General features: G+C 48.7%; 1 protein-coding gene across 1 annotated transcript; it reads right to left on the reverse strand.

The window, feature by feature from the left end:
• Nucleotides 1–1,974: 1,974 nt before the first annotated feature.
• Nucleotides 1,975–9,676, reverse strand: LOC146075969 (zona pellucida sperm-binding protein 3-like). The gene is made up of 8 exons (XM_083185708.1): nucleotides 9,143–9,676; nucleotides 6,769–6,887; nucleotides 4,851–4,954; nucleotides 4,608–4,785; nucleotides 4,413–4,533; nucleotides 3,141–3,232; nucleotides 2,766–2,899; nucleotides 1,975–2,227 (listed from the first exon to the last, which is right to left on the reverse strand). Exons 1-8 carry the CDS (start codon nucleotides 9,635–9,637, stop codon nucleotides 1,998–2,000), a joined length of 1,473 nt encoding a protein of 490 aa, XP_083041834.1. The 5' UTR covers nucleotides 9,638–9,676; the 3' UTR covers nucleotides 1,975–1,997.
• Between the last annotated feature and the right edge of the window lie 1,199 nt (nucleotides 9,677–10,875).

Genomic DNA, 10,875 nt, shown 5'->3' on the forward strand with positions numbered 1-10,875 from the left:
TGCACATGGTTTTGTCCATTTGAGAAGGAATTTGCCATTGCCGGTGAATCAGAATAAGGGACAGTATCTGTGAGGAATGTGACTGCTGATGTTAAGCTGCATTTCACCTGGATGAGTGGAGTAACTAGGAATTTATATTTATTACCGGTTTTTTTTTTAACCTAAATGCACATAGCCAGAGGTGTCATGCTTGTTGCCAGGGGTTACATGCTTGTAGCCAGGGATGACATGCTTGTAGCCAGGGGTTTAAGGTGCTTGTAGCCAGGGGTGTCATGCTTGTTGCCAGGGGTTACATGCTCATAGCCAGTTGTTACATGCACGTAGTCAAGGGGGTGTCATGCATGATGCCAGGGGATACATGCTCATAGCCAGGGGTGTCATGCTCATTGCTAGGGGTTTCCTGCTCATTGACAGTTGTTACATGCACATAGCCAGGGGTGCCATGCTTGTTGCCAGGGATTACATGTACGTAGCCGGGGGTGTCATGGTTGTTGCCAGGGGTTACATGCTCATTGCTAGGGTTTCTTAATAATTGCCAGTGGGTTACAGGCTCTTTGTCAGGGGCAATATATATCGCTACCTAAATCTGTAACTTCTGGGTAGCAATATACGCATGGTTGCCTACCTGACCCTCTCCTTCAGGGCGAAAATGCTCTGTTCCTGGCCTTCCCTGGTAACGTAGGATTGCCATTACCTGTGGTGACACCTTTCTTACCAGTTACCTAGCTCCCCACAGGTGATGGTAATCGCACATTACCAGGGAAGTCCAGGAGCAGAGCATTGTGTCCTCCTGGAGAGGGTCAGGTAGGCAAGTATGAATATACAGCCCACTACCATCTATCTGTCCTGCAGAACCTCTAGTATCTGTCACCTCCAAGGAAGCGGACATTTTTGGAGGGACATTTTCTGCAGATTCTATACAGATGACCAGACCCATTGGATTCTGCAGAGACCGTCGCCACCACAATCCTGGCTCTCAGAAGCCACCACTTGGGCTGGAGTGCCATGAGAGACAATACACCAGCCAATCAGTTCCTTCCTAACTACACAGCCCGTAAAACGCAAGGCGGAAGCTGATTGGCCGATACTTTCTCTCATCATTTTACCTCTCTGACCTTTGATAAATACTCCACTAAACCTGAGCTGGTCATTGGACACAGCTGTGCTGCAGAAGTAGTGGGTGGGAGCATTTGCATGTGCCCAACCACTGAGCTGTCGATCACCAGCGGCTCCCAGTGCAGCTATACGCTGTGGATTGCCCATACACAGCACGATGCGCCAATATAGTTGCGTCTATGGGGGGGGGCCCTGGTGCCAAATCACAACATAGCAGGAGAAGCACTGGTGTAGTCAACCTAACACAATTTTATATATACTGTATAAAAAATTAAATTTTCATTCAATTTCTCATTGACTTCAATGGACACGGTGGCCATTTTTAAGGAGTTTGCCCCCAATTCTGAAGAGGGCCATTTTTCCATACACAGATTATTAGGTCTGCAGCATAAGGGCAGTTGGGTAGAGGATACAGTCCCAAACAAGATAACAGTGGGTTGGGGAGAGAAGGTAGGCTGTACAGATGGGTGAGCCAGGTATCAGGTAGAGGCCCACCTTATCTGTTCGCAGTAGTTCCACATCGGCACCTGGGGGGGGGAAGCCGGACACAGCAGATGAGATGCACCTTGTAAGGATTAATGGGTTCTTTGTGTGTAGCCTCCTACAGTTACCCGCCTTTTGCACATGCTGAGCCAACAGCTACACCCAGAGGTCACCTCAGGTGTGTGAAGACCACCACGGCTCAACATTTCCCCACCTGTGGTGCTACACTTGTCGCAGCTGGGATCCCAAGTATCACTGACCTAGACCTGAGACCAGAGCTACAGGTAGATGCTGAAGCACATTATTTTCTTCGTTAGATGACAGGGACCCATTACATGCCATAACAGGTGTATAGGATACACAAGGAGACCGACATTGATATCAAAAGCTTTTTATTACTATACAGCAGCCCTGCAAGAGAATCTCTTTAGGACACTTCTTCCAATCAGCACAAGACAAACAACTGCAACAGCCAGACTGACGGACACTACGGCCACCAGCACCCACAGTTCTCCAGGGCCGGAACTTTCTGTCATTCTGGAAGCCTGGATAAGGGCTGGGTTAGATTCTGCACCGATCACCATAATAGGTCCAAGTGTGGCCAGTCCATGTTCCTCTGGGTGAGCACCTGCAGGGGAGACGTTAGGCATTAATACAGGCAGTCTCTCCAGTAGCTGGTGGGATACATGAGATGTAAGGCACCGACCAGGGGGATACACTCACCTGGGACATCGCACCACCCACTCATTGGTTCTAACCTCTTATGTATTAGTGGTTCCCAAATGTAGTCTTCAAGGTTTAAGGCGATCCATGTTTTGGCACAAGTGATAGTACCTCATGTGTGCACAAGCAAGGATATACCTAAATCCTGGACTGTTACGGTGCCTTGAGGACTGTGTTTGGGAACCACTGGCCTCTCTGAAAAGATCACCCTAGGCCATTATAAAAGATCCTTGACACTTAGGGGAAAGACTTGTGCAAACCATGAGTCCAAACCAGCAGGTGCCCAATGGTATTACAGGAGAGAGATCATATGAGTTATCAGTCACAGCTCAGACCTGGGATAAACCAGGCTAGATAGGAGTCTAACCGCCATGCGGTATAGTAGATGGCCCCGCCCCTAAGTGACATAGCGGTGTATGGCCTGAAACATCTGAAGAACTCACCAACTTCTCTCTTCGCCCTTCCACTCTGCCTCCACTGCAGAGGATCAAGTCTCCGGCTACTACCAGCAGGGGCAGTACAGTTCTTGGTGCCACAGCATCTGCAGATGCTATTGAATCCTTCTGCAGCCAGCCACCTAAGAGTGTAGACGTCAGCCAGCAGAATCATTAAATCAGTAACTTATAGAAAAGGGTCTACACAAGGTATTCCCAATCTCTGTCCTCAGTGAAGACTGGCAGTCCAGGGTTTATTGCTATAAAGGCTTCAGCATGGATGGTTAAATCACCTGTGTGCAAGCCTGGATATAACCAAAACCTGGATGGTCATTGTATCTTGAGGACAAAGGCTGGGAACTCCTGGTCTACACCACGTCTCACCTGCTAGAGGATTGGTTGTAGTTACAGGCTTTGTTCAATGAATCTGGAACCAGAGAGATCGCAGTAGTTCTCAGGTAACAGGTGATGTAGATCTAAGGGAAGAGAACTCTTCAGTTTAGGGGTGAAGAGTGGGGGGGGGGGGGGGGGGGGGGGTAGTTCACTAAGTATGGCCTGAATATGTTCCTTGTGCTTAAGATCTAGCAATTACTCACAGGAGGTAAAATGTAAACACCTCACTTTTATCTTATATTTATCTGCAGGGGGGGGGGGGAATCTATCGAAAATATTGTGCAAGAGATCACCACCACCCATTCAGGTAGGGTCCCATTTTTGCCATTGTCCCCAAGAAGCTACATGAATAGGGGTTTCCTCTATTATACAGGTGACCACAAAGCCAGCTACGACGGGCTTCTTAATCAGCACTATTGAGTGGACCATACAGATATTAAGCTGCACTCCTCCCCAGCCCTGCTGGACCATGCCCAGGCTGTGCATTTAATTTCTGCATCCACACCCAGAGAGGTAAAAAGTTACAATTCCTCATGGAAAGTAGAGAGCACTCATGCGTCCTGGGCGGTAAGATGCAGTCATCGGAAGAGGCGTCCTCCAACCTGGTGAGGTCATGGTGCATAAGAGTCACAACCCTTGATGCTTGCAGTATTAAGTTCTCCTCATGTGTGATACATTAGACCAACTTTCATCCAACTTATTGGAATACTACATTTGGTACTGTACGGGAGAAAATTTATAATTCAGGAATTTGCTCCCAAAATCTGGAAACAGACATACATTGTTGGTAAGACAAGGTCCCATTGCTAAACCGGTTTGTTTTAAACACTTTTGCTGAATGTTTGTCCAAATTCTTGGGTTTGTAAGAAACTAGCTGAAGGTCATTTGCTCCCAATCCAGTACCAGATTTAGTCCAGCCAAGTAGTTGGATAAATTGGATGAAAGTTGGTCTTCATGTATGGCCAATATTGCTCCCACCACTGCTAATGCTTGCATTACCAATAAGCCAGCTTAAGGACATCTGTATGGCTCAAAAACAGCTTCCCACCAATATGTGCTATTAATGGTCATCAAGGCACCTCAGCACTTCATTGTACAGATATAACCATGGTTGCCTAACTGACCCCCCTCCTTCATGTAGATCTTGAGGACAGGTTTGGTCACCCTTGCCCTAGAGGATTCTCTATGCTACCTTAGTCTGTCAGAATTAGCATTATGCCCTCAAACTTGTAGATCTAACCAAAATAATGGAAGAGTCCACACCAGAGAGACATCTATCCCAGTGAACCGGAAAGCATCAACCGTGAACTGGAGAAGATTTGGTTCAGGCCTCGGGTATATGAAGGCGGAAGAGGAACCTTGTAGCTGACCGTCCACGAGGCACCTGTAGAACACATTTGTTATAGCCACATTTGTGATAGGCATGGGACCATCCGATTAGTATCCCTCATAACATACCCATTGTAGGCAATGATGGCATAATTAGGGGTGGACTGGACATCAGGAGACAGAGTGGCCACACATCTATCCACATACAGAATCATAGGAACGTGGTTCTGAATGTCCACCGAGGCCTCTACGTAGAGAATGTCCCCCAGCTGGTAGACAGAGGAAGGTCTGGGAGCGCTCCAGTCAGCTGTAAGGGAACCACAGGATTAGAAGAGCCCAGACCTTGGACCATCACACCCCAACCTCACTTACACTTCATCAGCTGCAGGGAGAAGGACAACCTCTCTTCTGAGGACACGGTGGTGCTGAACGGAACCCATGTTGGCTTGATGGCCTCACTGCTCACATTAGCATTTCTGCACAAGACAGACAGTTGACCAGTGTTATAGGAAGAATAAAGCTACTGTCACATTAATACATAACCTTGATTATGTGCCATTCAATAAAACATAGAATGTGACGGCAGATAAGAACCACTTGGCCCATCTAGTCTGCCCCTTTTTCATCTTTAAGTCATCTTTGGTTTGTGTTTTTGCCGTGATAGCAACATTCTACAAGTATGAAGTGGTGCAGCCACCGGCGCCTCTACAATGGGTGCAGTGCACATGGACCCCCACACAATTTTTGGTACTTGTGTCGTTTCACTGCAGCAGGCTACGCTACGTTGTCAGCATAGCCCAGCGGCTGCCTAGCGTAGTGTTCCCGTCAGGCAGTGTAGTCACTTTACTGTCCCTGGCAAGCCAAGTGAGCGAATCTCACACAGCACCGGTACCCGCCAGAGAGGCGCTCCATTTGCCCGAGAAGCACAAGCTTCTCAGTACTTCTTGCGGCAGGGTATCGCAACCCTGCCAGCGTCCCCTTCAGGGAGATGGACAGGGTTAGGGGTTCGGTCATGCGTGCGTCTTGTGCACAAAGAGGGGGGTGTGCAGTGCGCAAATGCGTCTCATGCACAATAAAGGACACATTTGCCAGTGCGCCATTTCACATACTGGCATGTGCCTCTATTTCACACCCAGCCCAGCCCGAAGCATGGCAAGCCCCACGGTACACGTCCTCCCGACCTGTTCATACCACCACTATCCACGTTGGCGTGGAGTTGATCTTATAAAGTGTGGTGAGCACAGCGAGCCCGAAGCGTGGCAAGCGCAGCAATGGGGTGCGGAATACACATCAAATATTTCGCTTGCCACGCTTCGGGCTCATTTTACACGTGCGTTCGCCACGGTTCGGGCTCGGAGGCTCGCCACACCGACATATATAGTGGGGGTATGAACATGTCGGATGGACGCGTACCACTGCGCTTGCCACGCTTCAGGCTAGTTGGGGTGTTAATGTAATAAGTGGTGACACAACGCTGACGGACTACGTAGGCTCCGGCTAGCCGCAAACATTCTGACTACGGGAACACGACGCTGATTCTGACAGGGACACTACGCTGACTACGTAACCGCTGACATGAAACTACATAAGTACCTAATTTTTTGTATTCCTACACTCTGTAATCTGCAGCAGCACTGCAGGAAACTGGGAACGGTGGCCATTTTCCTAAAGACCTGCACACCAGACTAGACTGGCAAAGCTCTAGGGCAGGCATATCCAAACTATGGCCCTCTAACTACAAGTTCCATCATGCCTTACCACATTTTTGCTATTAGGGAATGCTAAAACTATGGCAAGGCATGCTGGGATGTGTAGTTTCACAACAGCTGGAGGGCCACAGTTTGGACTTTCCTGCTCTAGGGCCGCGTGGTGACCCTAGTGAACAGAGTCTGTTGCTCTGCTGTCTTGAGATAAGAGGTTCTGGATGGAGAGAGCACACAGGCTTCCCCATCTCCTGATGTATAGCCAGGGCTGTAACTGAGGTAGTGGCGACACTGGGCCTGAAGGTGCTTTGAGAAGTATTGCATTGGCGAGAGCCTGTTCTAGGCTCACAGCAATGGGGTACTTCTCTAGGTAGCTGGTTGGTATAAGCCTACAAGGTCACTTCTCCTGCAGCTTCTGACTGGTCTGCTGAGGAGACAGTGCCCCATCATGTACAACACAGATCACTATCCCACCAACCATGCCTAGGGAGACTGCCAACAGGGTTTCCTCTTGTAGCAATGATCCCAGAATATAACCTCCTGAAAAGATTTAGGGCATAACCCCCTGCCACCCATCAATAACTCACCGGGGGTAGAAACACTGGATGGGAACCACAGCAGGGTTGGTCCTGGTGATGGGGACACCAACAGGAGATGTTGGTCTGTAGGTCAGGACGCTGGTGTAGATCAGCCAGTCTGCCGTCATCTGTAGGACAAAGCAGAGACATTGCTCCATCATTCAGACCCCAGTAATGCCAGAAGTCATCCTCATACAGGGACAGAGGATTTAATGTATTATGTCCATGTATTGGTATGACAGCCTTATATGCAGGATGGGCAGCTGTAAGCAGACTGATAAGGAGAAGTTTGGGTCCTGCAGTGCCTGTTAGGTGCAGCAATCTAATAGGGTGGGTTACAGGAGATCACAGTAACTCTGGTACTAGATCAGTTCTTCGCCTCCTGAGGTGCCAGTGACTAGGAAGCTTTACTTGGCCACCGCACATAAAAGAATGTATATCTATACAATATATGTATAGACAATACAAACCTATATAGGTAATACATAAATGTTTAAAAAAAAAAAAAAAAACACATGAATTCCCTATAAATTCAGATTCTGGTTGTCTGCAATAGAGTTTTCAAATCAATCAATCCCCTCCTGTGTAATAGGCGTCAGTTCTTGGTCTCACTCCTTAGTATATACTGCAGAGGGGGTGATTTTATAGAATGGCAAAGCTCTTGCGAATGAATGAAGTGGATTGTAGCTGGTGCCGGTAGAGAGTCACTGTCCTCAGACAGCCCCAGCTACCCCGCTCGTTGATGAACCGCTGATGCTGTTAACAGGGAGCGAGCTGTCCGCCTTCAGCAGTCAGTGTGGGAGGGAAACACTGCAGGTGGGTGGTAAGGATATAGGTTTGTATTGTCTATACCATGGGTCCTCAACCTATGGCCCCCCAGATGTTGTGAAACTACATGTTCCAGCATGCATTGCCACATTTTTTCCTATAAGAGCATGCCAAAACTGTTAGGGCATGCTGGGACATGTAGTTCCACCACATCTGGAGGGCCACAGGTTGAAGACCTGTGGTCTATACATATATTGGTACTTGTGTATTATCACGGCGCCCCCGATATTAAGTCGCACGATTTCTCATTGCATCGCATGCCATACACCCGATGCGATTTTAAATTGTATAAGCACCCTAATGGGTACTTACAATGTTAAATGCACCCCCACGCCACCCCTAGTATGAATGCGAACCCAAAGCGTGGCGAGCGGCGGCGGCATGCATCCTCCGACCTTTCCATACCTCCACTATCCACGTCGGCGTGGAGTTTATATTATATAGTGTGGCGAGCGCAGAAAGCCCTGCGAGGGGACGCATATTACATGTATTCCGCGTGCGCTCGCCACGCTTCGGGCTCGGTGGCTCGCCACACTATATAAAATCAACTCCACGCCGACATCGATAGTGGGGGTATGAAAAGGTTGGAGGACGCGTTCTGCCGCCGCTCGCCACGCTTCGGGTTCACGTTCATAGTGGGGGTCCATTTAACATTGTAAGCCCCCATTAGGCTGCTTATAAAATTTATAATCGAATCGTATGCCATATACAATTTTAACATTGTATGACATCGGGGGACATTTATTTACAGTTTCTTATATAGCGCAGCAGATTCCGTTGGTCTGCGATGCGATGGGCGCCGTGATAATACACAAGTACCCATATATTAATTTACTATGAATAAAATATTTTTTTACTATATTATGTTTTTTCCAATTGTGTGGCTACCCTACCCTAGCACACTGACCAGCCAGAAACGTTCCCCAGCCTGGGCTATGCTCTCCTGTCACTACATCACGCTGCCCAGAAGTGGGCACAGTAATGGAGAGCATAGGGAGGAAATACCAGGCGGGTACCTCAGTGCTATAGACAGGATATCCAATAGAAACTACATCCATCAATAAAGGCTTTGCTTTTAACCAGGCCACTAATACTGTGCAGCACAATCCCGCCAATTACCACCACAGGTGCTCTACCAAGGGTGTAGCTACCATAGGTCCAGCTGCTATGGGGCCCAGACCAGAGCTGAGAGGGGCCACCTCCCCTGTCACAGTTACATGTGTTATATACAGGGGTGTAACTACCATAGGTGCAGGGGGTGCAGCTGCTATGGGGACCAGAGCTGAGGGGCCACCTTACCTGTCTCAGTTATGCGTGTTATATACAGGGGTGTAACTACCATAGGTGCAGCTGCTATGTGCCAGAGCTGAGAGGGGCCACCTCCCCTGTCACAGTTACATGTGTTATATACAGGGGTGTAGCTACCATAGGTGCAGCTGCTATGGGGCCCAGAGCTGAGAGGGGCCACCTTCCCTGTCACAGTTATGCGCGTTATATACAGGGTGTATCTACCATAGGTGCAGGGACACACACACCGATTACAGTGCAGCCTTACCTGTAGTCCGTTGCCACAATCCTGGAGACCAATCTGGAAGACCACACTGGTACTGGTGCTCTGGGGGCCAGGAGCACAGGATTGGGGTCCCAGGCTTAGGTCCGAGGCCTTCACCAGCTTCCCAGTCCCATACAGGTCCCTCAGCACGGTCACCACCATCGTGTCCTCACCACACTGCAGACTGATGGGAGAGCTCCGGGGTGCAGGCTGGGGTATGGTCAGCTGTCTAGACTGAGCAGCCCCCCCATCATTCCTAGCCAGGGACCCCAGGCCAGACACCTGCCGTGCACCCCACCTGGGGGACCAAATCCCAGACTCCTGTCCAAGCACAGACCGAGCGCCCACCACAGGAGACCCTCTCTCTTGAGACTGGTGATCCCGCAACCAACTGCCCGACTGGCGCCTAGCCAAGGTCCGCTCCCTGGCACTGGCCAATCCTGAGCCATAAACCAGGGCCCCCAGCAGCAGCCAACTCCACCTCATCCACAGCCCCATTCTGCCTGCAGGACACTCAGCACAAGGCCAGGAGAGCAGGGATCAGCCCTATATACCCCTCCCCCAGCTGCTAATACCCCACCTGGGGCAGATCACACTCACCTGAGCTCTCCTCCCACCGCAGATAAGAATGCTGGACAGTGGCCATTATTCTGGTTCACTCGCAAAGGCAAATTCTTTCTCAAATTTACAGAACCATGTGCACTGCAGGTGGGGCAGATGTAATTTGTGCAGAGAGAGTAAAAGGCCCATACACACTAGAAGATTATCTTTACAATCTGGCTGGTTGGAATGAAAATCTGGAAATTTCTGGGAACAAAACCAGTCATCTGCATAAAGGCCCATACACACTAGAAGATAGTGTGTGTATGCCTAATATTTTTAACAATGCCCCTCTTCCTCCTCCCCCCTCCCTCATTGTTAGTGATACTGACATCTTCCGGACATGCAGGCCAATCTGCCAATATTGCTCATGCACCCATCTTTCAGTGTGGATGCACAATATCTTTCATGATCAGCTCATGGGAAATTGTTCACCAATATCTTTTGTCTTTCATATTGTGTATGGGCCTTAAATTGACCAATTTGTCTGTTTTCCATGTTTAGGAGCAAATGGTCAATTGTCATTTACTCTCAAAAATTTCCAGATTTTCATACCAACCTTCCAGATTGGAAAGATAATTTTCTAGTGTGTATGGGCTTTAAGATTTGGGTGGGGTTTTACTACACACAGTGAGATCTACTGTATATTGCAGTGTGAAAATAAAGCAGTCAGTATTTTCCCTGCACAGAAAGAAAATAACTCACCCAAATCTTACTCTCTCTGCACATGTTACATCTGCCCTACCTGCAGTGCAAATGGTTTTGTCCATTTGAGAAGGAATTTGCCTTTGCAAGTGAACCAGAATAAGGGACAGTATCTGTGAGGAATGTGACTGCTGACGTTAAGCTGCATTTCACCTGGATCAGTGGAGTAACTAGAAATTTTGCTCCCACCCCCACAAAAAAAAACAACTATTTTTTGCCACCCCCATACATTTATGATAATTAGTTTTTACCTGAATGCACATAGCCAGGGGTGTCATTCTTGTTGCCAGGGGTTACGTGTACATAGCCAGGGGTGTCATGCTTGTTGCCAGGGGTTACGTGTACGTAGCCAGGGGTGTCATGCTTGTTCCCAGGTGTTACATGCACGTAGCCAGGGGTGTCATGCTTGTTGCCAGGGGTTACATGCTCAT

The sequence above is a fragment of the Crinia signifera genome, chromosome 4 (genome assembly GCF_055691185.1).
Source record: "Crinia signifera chromosome 4, ASM5569118v1, whole genome shotgun sequence".
Classification (NCBI taxonomy): Eukaryota; Metazoa; Chordata; class Amphibia; order Anura; family Myobatrachidae; genus Crinia; species Crinia signifera.

Excerpts from the sequence above, each read along its gene's own strand:
- LOC146075969 (XM_083185708.1), bottom strand. The coding sequence starts at position 9,637 with ATGGGGCTGTGGATGAGGTGGAGTTGGCTGCTGCTGGGGGCCCTGGTT. Across the intron at positions 6,888-9,142 it reads ATTGTGGCAACGGACTACAG|ATGACGGCAGACTGGCTGAT; the intron begins GTAAGGCTGCAC and ends TTTGTCCTACAG. Across the intron at positions 2,228-2,765 it reads AAGGGCGAAGAGAGAAGTTG|GTGCTCACCCAGAGGAACAT; the intron begins GTGAGTTCTTCA and ends TCTCCCCTGCAG.